The following is a 19,851-nucleotide window of genomic DNA, read 5'->3' on the forward strand; positions in this document are numbered from 1 at the left end:
CCCTTTAGAGAAAAGTATATCCTTCCTTGATGGCCACTTCTTTCTACTGGGTTCTCACTCACAGAGATCCTTCATGTAGAACATTTTTTTGCCAGTGTCTTAGCTTTCCATGCCTGAAATGCTCTCATGGGCTTTTCAGCCAGACCAGGAAGCCTTAAGGGCTGATTCTGAGGTCAGAATGTGTAACATAAATTTTAAGAGCTCATTGACATGAAACAAAAAGTATAGTATTTAGTTCTTGAAGTTTATAATGTGATGTTTGCCTCACATTAGAGTACCTAGGTTTGGCTCCTGGCTCATACTCCTGACTCCCAACTTCCTGCTAATGCAGACCCTAGGAGGCTGTGGTGATTGCTTAAGTAATTGAGTTCCTGCCATTCACGTGGGAGAACTGGCTCCCAGCTTCACCCCAGCTCAGTCCTAATCATTGAGAGCATTTGGAGAGTGAACCAGCAGATGGAGTGGTGTGCCTGCTTTCTTGTTCTGGCCTGCTCCCGCTCCCGCTCCCGCTCCCGCTCCCGCTCCCGCTCCCGCTCCTGCTCCCTTCCCCTCTCTCCTCCCCCCTCCCTCTCTTCTTCCATTTCCCCCCACTCCCCATGCCTCCTCTATCTCTCTTACTCTCAAATAAGTAGATCTTTTAAAAGTTTGGCAAAGTAGGTTTTATATTCATTGTGATACTGAATAAGTAATAAATCTCATTCAAACTCAGATTAAGTTTAGTGGGTCACTCAACCTTAGTTGGACAATCCCCATGATTTCTTGGGGATATGGTAAGATTATCCTTAACTGTTAATTTCTTGTTTACAAAATAATATTGTTAACTGTCTTCGTGGATTAATATATTAGAAATGGGCAGAGTGACATGCAGAATACTGAAATTGAGAAGCTATCCTTTGAGGGTCCTTAAATAGAGGTTCTCTCTTTTAGAAGTACAACTTTTAAGGAGCTAATGTGTGTATTATAGTTTGAATTTCTTAATGAAAAATATTTAAATTCTAAATCTGTTCTTGATTATTTGAAACTACAGCTCTTTAGCAGCTCTTGTGTTTTACTGAAAATAAAAGTTGTGTATAATTTATTTCATAGTCAAGTGTAGAGTTTTAGTAATTCTTTGGGGGGGGGCAAGAATGGGCCGAAAACCATTGTCTGATTTTCCTTTCTCCCACTTTTACTTTCTTTTCTCCTGCGTATTACATCACCTAAAAGGGGGTAGTAAAAGAATGGGAATTAAGAAGAGGGAGCTGTTTATCGCGTGGTCTAATCTGAGTTTTGTCTTTTTCTCCTCTACTTAGGCCCAGATTGCCTTTCTTCAGGGAGAAAGGAAAGGCCAAGAAAATTTGAAAAAGGATCTTGTGAGGAGGATCAAAATGCTGGAGTATGCACTGAAACAGGAAAGGTAATGTAGCGAAATGTAGGAGAGCATTCTTTTAAAGGTCAGATCTTAAAGTTAATCTCAAATTCCAATACTTTTTTCTCCTGAGTTCAGAAGTATATGTAGCAGTTTTATGAATGGTTGTTTTTATTAATTTTATTATGAATAATGTAGTAACAGTGATCTATAAACTGACTTACATGATTTTTAAAATTTTAGCAAATTTTCTCTCTATCCTATCTTTCCTTAAGAAACAAGTACTTCCTGAACTATTGATATCCATTTCTTTTTGGAATTGAAATAGTTTTTGAATTGTAAAAGAAACTTCTGTAATGCTTACTCCCTTTTTCTGTCGTTTATTATTATTCAGTTTGATATATTTTCTTAAATAAAAAGTTACTTTGGCACATTGTGATAAAAATCTTCTTATAGTCTTTCTAAAGAGGTATTTTGTTTGTTTGCTATCAGCTTATTCCTATCTGTCCAGAAGATAATCTTCCCTTTGTATTTGGCAGTGTCTAAGATACTCAAGTAGGTAAATTTGGGTCCCAGATAAAGGAAAAGAAGTCATGGATGTGAGTTCTGGAAGTTATTTGAATTAAGAGATATTCATTGTGTTTTTTATCAGCAGTTTGAGGCAGTTCATTGTTTACCCGAGTATCTGTGTTGCCACCCTTCTGCTTTTTGCTGATCACTTTTTGTCCTTTTTTGAGAAACTGTTAAATGGGCTGTTTGTTAAACTGCCAGAAAATAGTATTTAGCAGATGCTATTTATGAATATCATAGTAGATAAAACTTTGTTAGAACTTGTTTTCGCCTTCATTTAGGATTTTTTTGTTGTTGTGGTTCTTTTTTTATGAGACAGAGAGAGGTGGGGGCAAAGTGAGGAAGTGAGTGTGCACGTGGGCTCCCTGGTTGCTGGACATTGTCCAAATGCCCGCCATGATGGGCTGGACTAACCCAAAGCTGTGAGCTCAGAACTCAATCCATGTCTCCCGTGTGGGTGGCAGGAACTCAGTTACCATCACTGCTATATCCCAGAGCCATCACCAGTGTCTTCCTGACATTGGAGTCTGGAGGCAGAGCCAAGAACTGAACTCAGGTACTCTGATGTGGGATTTAAACTCCTCCTTTTTTTTTTTTTTTTTTTTTAATATTTGTTTATTTGAAACACAGAGTTAGAGAGACAGAGACAAAGAGATATTCCATCTGCTAGTTCACTCCCCAAATGGCTGTAATGGCTGGAGCTTGGCCATTCTGAGGCCAGGAGCAAGGTACTTCTTCAGGGTGTCCCACATAGGTGCAGAGGCCCAAGCACATGGGCCATCTTCTGCTGCTTTCTCAGGCACATAAACAGAGAGCTGGGTTGGAAGTGGAGTGGCTAGGACTCAAATCGGTGCCCATATGGGATGCCAGCACCACAAGCAGTGGCTTTACCCACTATGCCATAGAACTGGCCCTGGGATTTTAGACTCTTATCTGGTATTTTAACCACTACACTAAGTGCCTGCCCCTACCTGAAATCTTTAGATGGCATAAGAAATTGAAAACAGATTAATCTCTTCGTGAAAAACAGGTGTTTTTTTCAGACCTCAAGAGTTTGATTAAAAGCTGTGTTGGGGAGATGGAAAGAAAAGCTTAAAAGTACATAATCTAGTGATATTTGACATTTTAAATTGCCTCTCTATAAGCTTAATCAAAGACAGAGAGCAATAGCATAATGGCAACTGTTTATTGAAGTGCTACTGTGTACCAGGCTTTGAGCCTTGAAGACTGAGTAATTTGCACAGAAAATCAGAAATGGTTGAGCTGAGATTCAGAGCCCTCCGAGTTTTCTGGTTTCTGAAGCCTGTGCTCTTGACTCAGTACATTTTGCTATCTTGTACATAGTAAAATTCTAATACACAAGTACTGAAGTAACCAGGGGTGTGTGTGTGTGCATGTGTATCCAGACTTGTTAACCACAAAAGTATAGTGCAATGTGATACTGCTGTGGTAGAAATCTATTTAGGGTGCACTGGGGTCACAACAAAGAGTGGTTATTACCATCTGGATGATGGAAATACAAAGGAGGGTATAGTTAAAGGAACAGCATCATAAAAATAAGGTGTAGGCCAGTCAGGCACGGTGCAGGAAGTAGAGAGGACCTGCTTGCTTGACATGGAACAAAGCAATTTAGTGTGTTTTGAAATTTGTAATTGTTGTGTATGGAGAGTAGGATGTTGTGATTTGATGACGCATAAAGGTAGGGGAGGGCAAAAGTCAGGTTATAGAGAGTCCACATAATGAGGAACATGGCAAGTCTTCAAAAACATTTTATCCAAAATGATCTCAAGTTGCAAGAACTCCTCCGTACCTTTTACCCAGATTCACCAGTTGACTCATTTTGCTGTATTTGCTTTGTCATGCTCACTCTATGCATATTGTTTTTTTCCTAGATCATTTGCTATTTAGTTTGCCCCTAAATAACTCAGTGTCCATTTTCTAAGAGCAAAGACATTCCTTTATTTAATCATAACACATTATCAAATTAAGGAAACAATATCAATATAATTCTGTTATTTAGTCAATATTAAAATGTTCCAATAAAGATCTCCATAGCATTTTTCTTTTCTAATTAGAAAGCCAATCTAGGATCCAGTCTGGGAATACGTATTACATTTAGTTGTTACGTAATTGAAGGATTTTATGTATAAAATAGTGTGAAATATGTTTTAGAAAAAATTACCTTGACCTCATTGTGACAGATGTGCTAGAAAGATCTCTTAATACAGGCAGGAAGATTATAATACTCGAAGATGAGAAATGGTAGCATAATAGCATAATAGCTGCTGAAATTGGGAGGTGTCAGTTATAAAGCCTTTTAAGTAGAAATAATCCATAAAATTTGGAGATGATATAAAAATTTGGAGATCGGGGGCTGACACTGTGGCATAGCACATAAAGCTGCTGCCTGCAGTACTGGCACCCCATATGGGTGCCAGTTGAAGTCCCGGCTGGTCCACTGCTGATCCAGCTCTTTGCTATGGTTTGGGAAAGCAGTAGAAGATGGCCCAAGTCCTTGAGTCTCTGCACCGACGTGGGATAACTGGAAGAAGCTCCTGGCTCCTGGCTTCACATCGGCGCGGCTCCAGCCATTGCAGCCAATTGGAGAGTGAACCAGTGGATGGAAGATATCTCTCTCTCTCTTTTTCTCTCTCTCTGCCTCTCCTCTCTCTGTGTAACTCTGAGTTTCAAATAAATAAATAAATCTGTGCCAATCTGAAGCCAGAAGCCAGGAGCTTCTTCCGGGTCTCCCAAGTGGGTGCAGGGGCCCAAGAACATGGGCAATCTTCTACTGCTTTCCCAGGCCATAGCAGAGAGCTGGATTGGAAGAGGAGCAGCTGGGACTAGAACTGGCGCCCATATGGGATTCCGACGCTTCAGGCTAGGGCCCCAAAGATAAAGTGTTAAAGAGCAGATATGGAGGGGTGACTTCTGACTAGAGATATGCACATACTTGGGAATCATGAGTATTGTTGTGGCTAAAGTGAAAGCAGTAATTGGGAGAACGAGCCTTACAGAAAGAGCAGAGAGAGCTAGCAGGGGCACTGGAAATAGAAAATTTGAAGAGAAGATAGTAGAGAAAAGCCAACTAAAGAATAAGAGAAGGAAGAAGTAGAGTGCGGTATTTTGGAAGCAAGCTAAAGGAGGGATTTTAACAATTGCAAATGCCGAAACAGACTCCAAGTAAGTTGTGTTCTGAAAATAGTCATTCAGATTTACTGGTTGGGAGCTTATTGGTATCCTTGCCAAGCAGCATCAGTGAGATAGGAGAGACATACGCCAGAAACCAGGAGTTTGAGAGTTCAGAAGGGTAACATGGTAGCAGATATATAGTGGCTTATTTTGTTCAAGAAGTTTGACTTTGATGAACAGAAGAGATATAGGACTGGCTGAATCTAACGAAGAATGTTTTCTTCTTTTCCTTAATTAATGTGATACTCCTGGAAAACAGTGCTCTATTTTCTAGCTTTTGAAGGGTAATGAATGATTTGGAGGTATTCCTGATGTAAAGGCAGTAGTTAAATTCAGGCATCAAAATCATTTGTAGTGTGGAGCTCTGTAACATTTCAATTCTAATTTTTCTAATGCCTTAAATGCCAGTAAATTTTTTTTTTTTTTTGACAGGCAGAGTGGACAGTGAGAGAGACAGAGAGAAAGGACTTCCTTTTTCCGTTGGTTCACCCCTCAATGGCCACTGCGGCCCGCGCACTGCGCTGATCCGAAGCCAGGAGCCAGGTGCCTCTCCTGGTCTCCCATGCGGGTGTAGGGCCCAAGGACTAGGGCCATCCTCCACTGCCTTCCCAGGCCACAGCAGAGAGCTGGATTGGAAAAGGAGCAACCAGGACAGAATCTGGCACCCTGACAGGGACTAGAACCCTGGGTGCTGGCGCTGCAGGTGGAGGATTGAGCCGCGGCGCTGGCCAAATGCCAGTAATTGAAAAAATTATTGAGGATAATTTGAAAAACAGATGTGGACAAACTAGTACCCTTTTTCCCCTCCCAGCCTTAAACAGTTAATATTTTTAGTCTTGCTTTTTTTCTTGATCTGTTTTAGAACATATTTGCCACATCTTGTCATTTCAGCTGTAAATAAGGATCATGGTTTTGCATTGCAGTGTTATAGATTTTCTGTGTAGTTCCACCTTTTTTTTTTTTTTTTAAACAGGCAGAGTTAGAGACTGAGAGAAAGGTCTTCCTTTCCATTGGTTCACCCCCCAAATAGCCGCCACAGCCGGTGCGCTGCGCCCATCTGAAGCCAGGAGCCAGGTGCTTCCTCCTGGTCTGCCATGCGGGTGCAGGGCCCAAGCACTTGGGCCATCCTGCACTGCCTTCCCGGGCCACAGCAGAGAGCTGGACTGGAAGAGGAGTAACCGGGACAGAATCCAGTGCCCCAACCAGGACTAGAACCCGGGGTGCCAGCACCACAGGTGGAGGATTAGCCAAGTGAGCCGCAGTGCCGGCCCCACTTTTTTTTTTTAAAAAACAAGATTTATTTATTTATTTTAAAGGCACAGTTACAGACAGAAAGAGAGAGAAAGATAAATGTCCCATCTGTTGGTTCATTCCCTAAATGGCCACAATGGCCAGAACTGAGCCCATCTGGAGCCAGTAGCTTCTTCTGTATCTCTCATGTAGGTGCAGAGGCCCAAGCACTTGGACTATCTTCCACTGCTTTCCCAGGCTCATTAGCAGGGAGCTGGATTGGAAGTGGGACTTGAACCTTCACCCATGTCGGTTGCTGGTGCTGCAGGTGTTGGCTTTGCCCACTATACCATAGTGCTGGGCCCCTACATAGTTCCACTTTAAGATCCCAAATTAACTAAAACTGAGTCATTAATATTTTAGAGATATTGGGCCGGCGCCACGGCTCACTAGGCTAATCCTCCGCCTAGCGGCGCCGGCACACCGGGTTCTAGTCCTGGTTGGGGCGCCGGATTCTGTCCCAGTTGCCCCTCTTCCAGGCCAGCTCTCTGCTGTGGCCAGGGAGTGCAGTGGAGGATGGCCCAGGTGCTTGGGCCCTGCACCCCATGGGAGACCAGGAAAAGCACCTGGCTCCTGGCTCCTGCCATCGGATCAGCGCGGTGTGCCGGCCGCAGCGCACCGGCCGCAGCGCGCCGACCGCGGCGGCCATTGGAGGGTGAACCAACGGCAAAGGAAGACCTTTCTCTCTGTCTCTCTCTCTCACTGTCCACTCTGCCTGTCAAAAAAAAAATAAAATAAAAAATAAAATAAGATAAAAAAAATTTTTAGAGATATTACTTACTTAGCTGTGGATTTATCACAGCATTCCTTAAAGTGTTAGCAAATTTGCAAAATTAGCACATTTATAACACCTTTTCACGAATACATAGTGTGTCATCTGAAGTTTATTCAGGAACTTCTATACTAAGGAACCTCAAATACTATGTAAAACATAATTCTAAGCATCTCATTTTCCCTATTTCTTTCCATTCACTGAAACTTTTGTTTGATCTTCATTACTGTATTCTTCTTGCCTCCAGTATTTCTTTTTCTTTCTTTTTTTTTTATGATTTATTTTATTTATTTGAAAGGCAGAGTTAGAGAGAGGGAAAGACAGAGATCTTCTATCTGCATTCCCCAGATGGCTACAATGGCCAGAGGTGGGCCATTCTGAAGCCAGGAACCAGGGACTCTGTTGGGATCTCCCATGTGGGTTGCAGGGGTCCAAGCATTTGGGCCATCCTCCACTGCTTTCATGGGCACATTAGCAGGGAGCTGTGCCAGAAGTGGAGCAGCAAGGACTCAAACGGGTGCCCGTGTGGGATGCTGACGTTGTAGGTGGTGGCTTTACCTGCTATGCCATAACATCAGCCCCAGCCTTCAGTATTTCTATATTCCAATTCATCTTCCACATCAATAGGATTCATTTTTAAAATCACAAGTATGATAATCAGGTAATATCACTACTAAAGATATCTGACTAGTTTCAGAGTTCTTCTTAGTAAAATTTTGCAGCCAGGTCTCTTTTTTAGTTCCTTCTCTAAACTCCATTCCTTTTGGGTATTAAATGTTTGATTTTGGACACTGTTTTTGCTTCTCATTTTATGATACTCCTTCTGTCAGAAATGTGCTCTGCATCATTTCTTTGATACCTTCTTTTTGATAACTTTCTTTGACATCATCTTAGACATACTTAGATATTCTCTCATCTGCACTCTTAGAACACCTGCTAAAACGCTTGCAGTTGTTACCACAGTCATGCTATAGCTATTTATTTACATTTTGGTCTTTTAGGCATCCCCTTGTCTCCACTCTCACCTGACTGCAAGCTACAGATTATTCATGGTACCTGGCACATGATAGAAATTCTGTAATGTGTCATTAAAATTCATCAGATTATCAGGTCATATTTGAGTTGTGATTGGGATGCTGTGTTATTTTCCTAGCACATGTAAATTTAAAATGTTATCTCAAAAATAAAAAAGAAAGAGGGAGGGAGGAAGGAAAATCATGTTCTTAGACTTGTGTATCTACAAATCATATTGAATCTGTTAAAAATTAAAAATAGACTGAAATGAAGCTAGTATGAAACTTTTAGTACATTATAATTATTAAGTACTCTTTATGCTATTTTATCTAGTCAAGACCAGTTGGGGGACCTAGCTGTGTATCACATGAGAGTGGTTAGATATGAGATCTACTTATTTATCCTATAGTCAGAGTTAGACAGAAAAAGAATAGTAAACAAGAAAGATTGGTAACACAGTAATCTAAGGGTTAAAACAGTGGGGAACAATTAGTGCCATAGTATTTTTAGCACATTGGCAGCAAAAGGAATATTATTAAACTAAAAAGGAGGTTCTCTGAGTGAAATATTTTTCAGTGAATGTAACAATTCCATAAGGAGACCTTGATACAAGAGACCATAACTTGTGATAAACACAACAGATCTTTATGTTTTATTGTTATCTAGGTTTTTTTTAGTAAGTGTTAGTTCATGATGTGTTATTTCTGTTACATTTATTTATTTAGATTTTACTCAAGTTAGACAAGTTTCATGTATTTCACATATACAGATTTAGGAACATAGTGATACTTCCTCCCTACCCTGAATCCCACCCAAGCTCCGATTCTTCTTGCTTCTCTCTCTCACATTCCCACTCTTAATTTTTACAAAGATCTATTTATTTTTGTAGAATATTTTTTACTGTTTTTTGGAAAATATGTTGCAGTTTTCCCCAAGACCACTAGAATGCACTATAATGCAGTGTTTTGTGTTCAAAAATATTTTTTTGTTGATATATGTATATATATATACATTATATATACATACATACATTATATATAGAATGTATGTGTGTGTGTATATATATATATATACATATATATACTCTTTCCTACAGTTTATTGCCGTTTTTATTTAAAAAGCTTTAGCGTAGTCTGTCATCAGGCTGGTTACATTACAATGTTATTTTGACTTCTAGGAAGTATTCTTAATTTGGCTTATGGTAGATAAAAGAACTTGTATGTTTTGGGAAAATTTGAATATTGACAATTACATTAAGAACCTTGTTTACTTTATGGTAACTCTAAGTCAAATTGATGTCTATAAATCTTATCCTCTAATAATCAAAATTATTACAAATCTAGTAAGTTAGGAAACATTTAGTCTTGAAATGATGAAAGCTTTGTGATTAAGATGTACATTGGTTACAGTGTGAAAGATACTCTAGATGATTTGGGCTAAAAAATAAATATGTATGTACAGTTAGTTAACCAAATAACAGCAAAATAGTTTTTCTTTTGCCTCAGTTCACTGATTTTCTTTCCAAGGAGGTGTTACTGATGAATGTCTATGTATCAGATATCCTTTAGAAATGTTTTTTGCATATGCACACACACACATTTAATTTAAACTTCTGTGTGAGCATTTTGAACATAGTATTTTGAACCTTACTCTTTTGCTTAAGCTTACAGATCAATACATATTAGCAGACAAATATTGTTTTATATATATATATATACACACAGGTGTGAAACCTACTATAAAAATACTCATGTACTTACCATGCATCTTAAGGAATAGGCCATCAGCTGCTAATAATTTTCATAAGATTTCCCTGTATATAAAAATGAAAAATCTTTCATCACTTAAAAACAAAACTTTGTTTTCTTTTGTTGTAATTAAAAAATGACTATTATTCAAAGTAATCATGAAGAATTCCAATACTTTACATATTTGAACAAATAATTTTCATTTTCTTTATAATTTTCTTGAACTATAAAAAACTTAATGATAGAGTGTTCTATTTATTTTTTTTGTAAAGAAAAAAAGATTTCAGATTTCGCTGTTACTCTTTCCTTCCTTCCTTATTACTTTATTCCTTGGTGTTTTGAGTTACTGTTGCTTTTGTTACTATCCCAATTTTAACACACTGAATATTGATTACAAATGGTCTCAATATTTGGGGAGGGTGGCAAACAAAGTATAAAAGTATACAGATATGCCAGGCACGTATGGCCATTTTTAATTAGTCTTCCAGAAATATCTACCTTTTCTGGATTATTTTTCAGGTCTCAGATTATTTAATGGTGAAATATGATTAATTAGAAGTAATAGCATTCTATTGACTTTAGAAAAGAAGATAGACAGTATTCCCATTCATAGTTCTTCCATAGTAAACAACAAAGGATACCTATTCATTCCTACTGGAATATCTTATTCAACTTGGAAGATTTGGACTGGATTTCCCTTTCTCCCTTGGATTGTTCACTGTAATGCATACTCAGCAAATTGTAATTACCTGGCAAGACATAATATTATAGATGAATTTTCTTTGTAAAATGCTTGATTTTGAGAAAGGTTAGTTTATTTTTTACAAGTTTATTTTGCAGTCCAAACTTTTTTTTTTTTTTTTTTTTGACAAAGTTGGACAGTGAGAGAGAGAGAGAGAGACAGAGAGAAAGGTCTTCCTTTTCCATTGGTTCACCCCCGAAATGGCCGCTACGGCTGGCCATTTGTAATTGCAAGATTTCTGATTCCCAGTGTTCTTTCTTTCTTTTATTATAATGACACTTGATGGTGTAGTAACAACAAAAGGCAAGTGTTTTTGTATTATGACTTTGACTCTATGGAAAGCTATGAGCCTTTGAAAGTTCTAAAAGTGGCTTGTCAGGACTTCTGCATACTGATGACTACTCCTATTATGTATCATGAAGTTCATTTAAATATGTTTTAAGATGGTTTGTATTTTCTCATTTCTTTGTTAGAGCCAAATACCACAAGTTGAAATATGGGACAGAATTGAATCAGGGAGATATGAAGCCACCAAGCTATGATTCTGGTAAGCTATTTTAAAGGAAGTTTAAGTGAAAAAGAAGTTGATATCCAATATTTTGTAGTAAGAGCATTTATAACTGTAAGTTAATGTCTAATTATTTGTGTGTTGTATTTTCTGTTCTATTTATCTTTTGGCAGTAATCATTAGTATCATTTAGATAATTTTCTGCCACCTTCCTTCCTTTACCCTCTTCCCCGTTCTTTTAGTTTCTCATTTCCTGCTTGTGTTCTACACTTACTGGAAGGATTGGAATTCATGAGTAACATGTGTCAACTTATTCTTGTCTTGCTGGATCTGCCCAGCATTAATGGAAATTTTGAGATGTGCAGTAGAAAGTATATCATGCCCTTGAAATTCTGAAAGAGTAGGAACTGTAGAGGTGAGAGATTTCTCCTAAAGCACAGGAGAATTCCTAATTTGGATTTTCTTACAGGAGATTCTACACCCAGCATATGTTTTAACAGCTAAAACATTTTTTATGGTATTTCTTCTTTTTTCCTTCTCCTACTTTCCTCTTCACATTACCAGATAGTACTTGTAAACAATCAGGAATAATTAAGAAATATAGATACAATTTACTTACTAGTAGGTGTTAGGGACAAGTAAGAAAAATTATTCAAAAGTTGTCACTGTTTCACTGTTTTGTGTATACATGTAAATATTTCAAATTAAATTTCTTGGTCAAGTATCAGAAGAAATTAATGACCATTTATATCAATTACTGAAATATCTGCCTGCGTAAGGGACTCTATGTATCTATATTAACATTAATTGTTAAAATACGGCCGGCGCCGCAGCTCACTAGGCTAATCCTCTGCCTAGCGGCGCCGGCACACCGGGTTCTAGTCCCGGTCGGGGCGCCGGATTCTGTCCCGGTTGCCCCTCTTCCAGGCCAGCCCTCTGCTGTGGCCAGGGAGTGCAGTGGAGGATGGCCCAGGTGCTTGGGTCCTGCACCCCATGGGAGACCAGGAAAAGCACCTTGCTCCTGGCTCCTGCCATCAGATCAGCGCAGTGCGCTGGCCGCAGCGCGCTGGCTGCGGCGGCCATTGGAGGGTGAACCAACGGCAAAGGAAGACCTTTCTCTCTGTCTCTCTCTCTCACTGTCCACTCTGCCTGTCAAAAAAAAAACAAAAAAACATTAATTGTTAAAATAGTTAATAAAGATAACATTCTCATTTATGTGTGTGAAATTGATTTTTTTTTTTAAAGATTTAAAGGCAGAAATAAGGAGAGAAGAGAGAGAAAAAGAGAGAAGGAGAGAGATCTTCCATTTGCTGGTTCACTCCCCAAATGGCCTGAATAGCCAGGGCTGTGCCAGGCTGAAGCCAGGAGCCAGGAGCTTCTTCCAGGTCTCCCACATGGGTGACAGGGCCCAAGCACTTGGGCCGTCTTCCACTGGTTTCCCAGGCACATTAGCTGGGAGCTAGATCAGAAGTGGATCAGCTGGGACTTGAATCAGCACCCTTATGGGATTCTGGCACTGTAGGCAGAGGCTTATTAACCTTCTATGCCACAGTGCTAGCTCTATTGTGTTTGAAATTTAAGCTCTGAGAAGTAGAGAAACTTGTCCAAGGTTGTACAACTATTAAGTGATGATATATTTAGCTGAATCCAGGTCTGTCTGACTCTAAAATTCGTATTTCCATTTTACCATGCTGCATTCGTATTTGACAATGTATGAAAGAACTTTCCAAAATGAGTTCTAGATGTGCTGCCAATTTTATAGTTAATTCATTGTGGTACTGTATCAATATGTTGGTATAGCTAAATATTAAATCCTTGATATTTAGAGAAATATTAATTCCATGAATGGTATAATTTTTCCCTTTTTCTTTTTCTTTTTTTTTTTTTTAATATATATATATAGAAAGATCTTCCATCCTGTTGTTCACTCCCAAATGGCTGCAACAGCTGGAGCTAAGCAAGGCCAAAGGAACTTCTTCCAGGTCTTCCATATGGGTGCAGGGGCCCAAGGACTTAGGCCGTCTTCTGCTGCTTTCTCAGGCCACAGTAGAGAGCTGGATCAAAAGTGGAGCACCCAGGACTGGTGCTCATATAGGATGCTCATATAGGATGCTCATATAGGATGCTCATTCAGTGACTTAACCTGCTGCTACATTGCACTGGCCAACCACACTTTTTCTTAAGAGTGATGATGGGGCTGGTGCTGTGGCTTAGTAGGGGTAAAGCTGCCGCCTGCAGTGCTGGCATTTCATTTGGGTGCTGGTTCTCATCCTGACTGCTCCACTTCTGATCCAGCTCTTCTGTGGCCTACAAAAGTAATAGGAGATGGCCCAAGTCCTTGGGCCCCTGCACCTGGGTGGAAGACCCAGAAGAAGCTCTTGGCTCCTGGCTTCAGATTGGTTCAGCTCCGACTGTTGCAGCCATTTGGGGAGTGGGACAGCAGATGGAAGACCTCTCTTTCTCTGACCCTGCCTCTCTGTAATAACTCTGCCTTTCAAATAAATAAATAAATCTTTTTTTTTTTTTTTTTTTTGAAAAAGGAGTGATAAGAAGGAATTTGAAGGATCCTAATTAGGGTAATTAGGGCTGTTTGATCAGATTATCTCTTTGATCACACTGGCTATTGTATGGAAGATGGATTAGAGAACAGCAAAATCAGAGATGAGCAAACTGGCTAGAGAACAGTTATAGTCACCTGAGTAAATCGGAGGTTACTTTGACAAGGGTAGTAACAATAGACTTGAAGGATGTGTTCAGGAAATAGTTGGGAAGTAAAATCTCCAGGAACTTGTTCTTGATTAGATGAAGGGGATGAAACAGGGCAAGTCAAAGATGATTCTTGGATAGACTAGAAGTAGGAAAGTGGTGGGTTTACCTTTTGGATTTGTTGCTCAGGCAACCAAGTAAAGATAGCTGGTACTGCTGGGTGTATGGGTATACAGCTCAAGATAGAGGTCTGGTTAGATATGTGGATTTCAGTCGTATCAGCATATATTTTTGGTGGCACTCAAAGCCATTGAAGTAGAAGAAAACACTGAGGAATCTTATGTAGAGTGATAAGAGACCCTAAAATGGAACCCTGAGGAATGAAAGCATTTAAAATACTAGTAAAAGAATAGAAAACTGTTAAAGACTGCCTTAATGAGGAAAATTATAAGATGAGAATTTTAGAAGGAGTTAGTGTTCAGCACTCTTGATTAACTCTCAGATGGGTAGAGTGTCTGTAGAATTTAATGGCACACAGGTCACTGAAAACTTTATTGCCAGCAGTTTTAGGAGAAAGGTGAGGGCAGAAATGAAGAATGAATGGAAAACAAAGACTGAGTGAGTGCAGTGAACTTTCAGGAAGCCCAGGTAGTCAAAATGAAGAGTGATTACAGGGCAGTAGCTGAAAGGACACATGGGTCTATGAAAGAGAGAGAGAAAGACACACCGAGAGAGGCATGTTTCTTAGAGGAGTAATAAAAGGGAAAAAGTAGCAGGACCAGTGTTGTGGTGCAATGGGTTAAGCCTCCTGTGATGCTGCCATCCCATGTCAGAGCAACAGTTCAAGTCCCAGCTGCTCTGCTTCTGGTCCAGCTCCCTGCTACTATGCCTGGGAAGGCAGCAGAAGATGTCGCTAAGTGCTTGGGTCCCTGCCACCCATGTGGGAAACTCACATGGAGTTCCTGGCTCCTGGTTTCAGCTTGAGCCAAATCCCATTGTGGCCATTTGGGGATTGTGAACCAAGATGGGGAAGATCTCTGTCTCTCTCTCTAATTGTCTTTCAGATACATACATAAATCTTTTTAAAAGAAAGGAGAAAGTAGAGATGCTCAAAATAGGAATATATCTAAAGAAAGGATATGAATTGGATTCTGAACACAGCTAGAGACATACTGGAAAAAGAATATGTCTTTTATTATTGCCAAGAGCGAGTTTTAGTTAGGTGGTGTGTTTTTAAGCGAATTGTCCATATGATAGCTTTATATGTGCCACAGGATTCTCTGCTATGAGTGGGTCAGACATCTAAGACAATAGAGGAACTTTAAAATAGTGAGGGTGAACTGGAGGAATAGCAGGATCAAGAAAAGATAAGAATCTTGTTGGGGTGTGTGATTATGAGTTTATATAGAGGCACTGGTAACAAATTTGGTAGCCCAGGTAGAATCAAAGGGAATGTAGATAGATAATAGTTGAATTCATTGAATTCATAGGGAGACAAAGGTATAAGAAAATTGAGGATATTGGCAAAAGAATGCTATGCATGGACTACAATTAGAGAAAGAAGGAAGTGAAGATGAAAGGAAGCTAAAGTTGAAAAGGATATCAGCTGTGGGCTAGAACGGATCGGCCAGCTTCTTATGTAAAGGGCCAAAGTGTGAATACTTCTGACTTTGTAGGTTATGTGTTCTCTGTCATAGCTACTTAGCTCTGGCTTTGTAACAGGAAATTGTAACAGAAAGCATTTATAGACAATACGTAATTGAGTGAGTGTGTCTGTGTTCAGTGAAACTTTATAAAAATTGGTAATGGATTTGACCTGCAGGCAGAGGAGTAAGTGAATTGGAAGTAATTGAGCCTGAAGGATGTATGTTTGGAGAATGAGTATGCATCAATGATGATTCTTCATAATGACAAGATCTTGTGAAAGTTCAAGAAGGTGGTAGTTGTGCAGAGGCAGAAGTGGATAACCTATGTGAATATTCATTCAAGATGAAGTAGGGTATTCAAGGGATTTGTAGATAACAGTGATAAGGACAAAGATGAAGAGGCAGTAGAAAGTGGTGTATCCAAATAGTATTTTTTGCAAAAAATTATTATTTCCTTCTGATCCCCCCCATTTTCTTTCACTTTCAAATCTTTTATTTCTACTTTAGAAGAATGTTATCTCAGGTTGTGTTGAAAAAATATATTTGTCCTTGATATTTTAGTTTTTCCTGTTTTAGTATTATAAGCCAGATAGTTATTGAAAATAACTTGAATATGTTATTCAGTGTGATTATTGATATGGTTAGATTTAACTCTACTACTTCTGATTTTTATTTTCTATTTGGTAAATCAGTTCTTTGTTCCTTGTTTCTTTTTTTAACCTTGTAAATTGATTTTTATGACTCCATTTTGCCTCTTTAGCAGTAAGTGTTATTTTAGTGATTTTTTTTTTTTTGGTTAAAGGGTACATTTCTAACTTATTACAGCTTATCTTCAAGTAATAACAATACTGTTTCATGTGTAGTATGAGAACTTTATAACAATATGTTTCCATTTCTCCTCTACTTGCTTTTGTACTATTGTATATAAAATATATTGTCATATATCTTTACTTTCAATGTATGCTATAAACTACATCCTATGTTTTTATTTTTGTTTCAGCAGTTAATTCTCTTTCAAAGAAACTTAAAAACATGAAAAAATATTTCCAGTACTCATTATTCAATTGTGTAAATTCATATTTCCATCTGGTATTGTTTTCCTTCTGCCTTAAAGACATTTAAAAAAATATTTTGTGATATGGACTGCTGGAATGAATCCTTTCAGCTTTCATAATGTCTGAGAAAGTTTTGCTACTGATGAAATAAGTACCTGCTGTCATCCTTTGTCATCCTTTTTCTTTCTTTCTCTGTATATAATATGATCTTTTTCTATGGCTGCTTTTAAGGTTTTTTTTTGTCTTGGTTCTAAGTAATTTTATTATGATATACCTTGGTATAATGTTGTCTTCTTCCCTCTCAGTGTTTCATATGATTGTGATTTGTTGAGTTTCTTGGATATATGGATATGTAGTTGACTTGAAATTTGGAAACTTTCAGCCATTATTTTTTCCGATATTATATTTGTTCCATCTGCTTTTTCTGTGATTTAGAACTTACCAGGGCAGAAGCTGGGATGATCATAAGGCTCACTTGTTTGCTTTCTCTCAAGAATCACTGTTCCTTGTTGACTGATGTCCAGTGTCTTGAAAATCCTAGTTTTATCTCTTTTATACTTACTTCAAGTAGGGGGATGAATCTAGTTTCTGTTACTCCAACTTGACTGGAAGTGGCAGTCAAATAATTTTATTATTATAAATACTTATTATTATTATTATTCACTTCAGAATCCTTACTTTCATATAATATCACTTTTTAACCTTGATATGACAAGAAGAAATCTGATAGTTGGTGACTGTTTACTGTTCATGGATAGAACTGTGAGCTTGTGAGCTTCACCTGGCTAACGAAGTAAAAGAGTAATTTTAGCTTAAAAGTTTAGAAGTATATTCATATTTAATTTGTCTTATCTTAGTTTCTTTTAAGGTATAATTTGCATACATTAAAATTTACCACTTTAAGTGTTCACAAACACATACAATGTGTGGCTACTTCTTTCTAGTCAAGCCCTCCCTTCCCACTCTAATATCTTGGCAGCTAGTAATCTATTTTACATTTTTATAGTTTGCCGTTTTTAGAAAGTCATATGGATGCCAGAATCTTACAGAATGTGGCCTTTTGAGTCCAGCTTATCATCCGTGTTGGTATATATCAGTAGTTCATTCCTTATTCTTGCTGAGTAATACTCCATTGAATTGATGCACCACACTTTTGTAACATCAGTGGCAGCTGAAGTAGGTAGAAGTAGTTGAGCATGGCATAGAAAGGATTTGAGCCTATACTGATGAGAGATTAAGTAGCCTTAAAACTTCTTAAAATGCTAGTGTAAATTTTCTTACTTGGCATGTGCAGATTATTAATGACAATGGACTATATTGGAATATATGGTGTTATACAGAGTTACTGAATTTATGTAATAAGATGTATATTTTTTCTTTGGTATTACAGCATTGTTTTTGCCTTTTTTTTTTAATTTATTTGACAGGTAGAGTTTTAGACAGTGAGAGAGAGAGAGACAGAAGAAAGGTCTTCTTCTGTTGGTTCACTCCCCAAATGGCCACAGCTGGTGCTGCACCAATCCGAAGCCAGGAGCCAGGTGCTTCTTCCTGGTCTCCCATGTAGGTGCAGGGGCCCAAGCACTTGGGCCATCTTCCACTGCCTTCCTGGGCCACAGCAGAAAGCTGGACTGGAAGAGGAGCAGCCGGGACTAGAACCCGGTGTCCATATGGGATGCTGGTGCTGCAGGTGGGGGATTAACCAAGTGAGCCACGGTTAATTTCCCTCTTTTTTTTTTTTTTTTTACTGCCAGTCTACTATTATTTCTTGGTATATCACAAGATTTACCTAGTTATTTCAGAGTCATATAGGGGGAAGAACCAAACATAAAAAATCTAATTCTTATTTTTATTCACATGTACCTACAATTTTTTTTAAGGTTCATTTTTTTTGAAAGGCGGAGAGAGAGAGAGAGACAGAGAGAGAAAATCTTCCATCTGCTGGCTCACTTGCCAGATGGCTACAACATCTCAGCTGGGCCAGGCTGATGCCAGGAGCCTCGTTCAGGTCTCCCACGTGGGTGCAGGGGCTCAAGTACTTGGGCCATCTTCTGCCTTCCCAAGTACATTAATAGGGAGCTTGATCAGAAGTGGAGCAGCAGGGACTTGAACCTGTGTGCATATGGGATGCCAGCATTACAGAAAGAGGTTTAACCTATGCCACAGTACTGACCCCATCTCCAATTTCCTGTCATTATATTGATAGCATGTGGAGGAAAATGCTGGGATTCTAGAGTGAAACAGACAGAAAGTTAACTTCTAAAACTCAGTTTTCTTTTTTATATAATGGGGTTAAACAGCTGTCTTTGGAGGTTGTAAGAAGCAAGGATATAATGTATACATATTTTTAACACAGTGACTGAAACTCAATAAGCATGTAGTGAATGATTCATTTCAAACATAAACAAAAGCAAATTTTCATTTCATAAGTACAGTTCTAAGATGAGCAGTTTCTTATAGTTTGGTCAAAGACTGATAAAGTATGAATTCTTTGTTTTGTTAAAAAACAGTTGGGAATTTTTTCAGTTTGAACTTACTATGGAGAAAACTTTTTATTTCAGCAGTTTGAAAAAATTTAGCTTCTACCTAATGAAGAATTTAGCTTTAAAAGGTGTAAGAGATTTCCATTCAAGAATAGTCATTAAAAGAATATTTCAGATTTTTATTTAATAGCTAGTGGAAGAGACAGATTTGGATTGAGATTATTTCATGTATATCTACTTTTTACCAAACTGGTTATTTTGCCATCAGACCTGGGCATTTTGTTCTAGTTCTGATATGATACTTCATACTTTTATTTGGCTCTTACTGTGTGACTTATTGTATAGGTCTTTGCCCTGGAGGAATTTCTAGGTTACTTAAATAGTAGAGAAAATGCTATTATTTTAGTTCTACTCCAAGGGAATCCATTAGCAATAATTAATTTATATTTGAGTTTTGTTATAGAAATGAGAGTTGTAAAAACAATTTGCATTGTTCTAAAACAGACCTTACAATTGCAGTTTTACATATTTAATCTTTTAGATGTTTATTTGACTTTTTAAATGAATTGGGATGCCCTAAAGAAGTCAATTTTTTTATAATTTAATTTTTCTAGATGAAGGTAATGAAACAGAGGTGCAACCACAACAAAACAGCCAGTTAATGTGGAAACAAGGTCGGCAACTACTCAGACAGTAAGTATCCCAAGGTTAAATTATCCATGGTTAAAAGTGAAAAGCATATTTTCTTTGTTTATCCCCCAGAAACCTTTTATTTAACGT

At 38.3% G+C, this 19,851-nt stretch overlaps 1 protein-coding gene across 3 annotated transcripts in view; it reads left to right on the forward strand.

Annotated features, from left to right (window-relative positions):
- The window catches only part of STRN (striatin), a 133,351-nt gene that overhangs the window by 53,004 nt on the left and 60,496 nt on the right, over window positions 1-19,851 (forward strand). For all 3 annotated transcript variants that reach the window (XM_051842991.3, XM_089327756.1, XM_070069253.2), the window contains exons 2-4: window positions 1,293-1,396; window positions 11,150-11,223; window positions 19,686-19,764. In XM_051842991.3, the coding sequence (XP_051698951.1) occupies window positions 1,293-1,396; window positions 11,150-11,223; window positions 19,686-19,764 (257 nt within the window). The remainder of the gene's footprint in view (window positions 1-1,292; window positions 1,397-11,149; window positions 11,224-19,685; window positions 19,765-19,851) is intronic.

Source organism: Oryctolagus cuniculus, chromosome 2 (assembly GCF_051225735.1).
Source record: "Oryctolagus cuniculus isolate XC-2025 breed Fujian yellow rabbit chromosome 2, ASM5122573v1, whole genome shotgun sequence".
Taxonomy (NCBI): Eukaryota; Metazoa; Chordata; class Mammalia; order Lagomorpha; family Leporidae; genus Oryctolagus; species Oryctolagus cuniculus.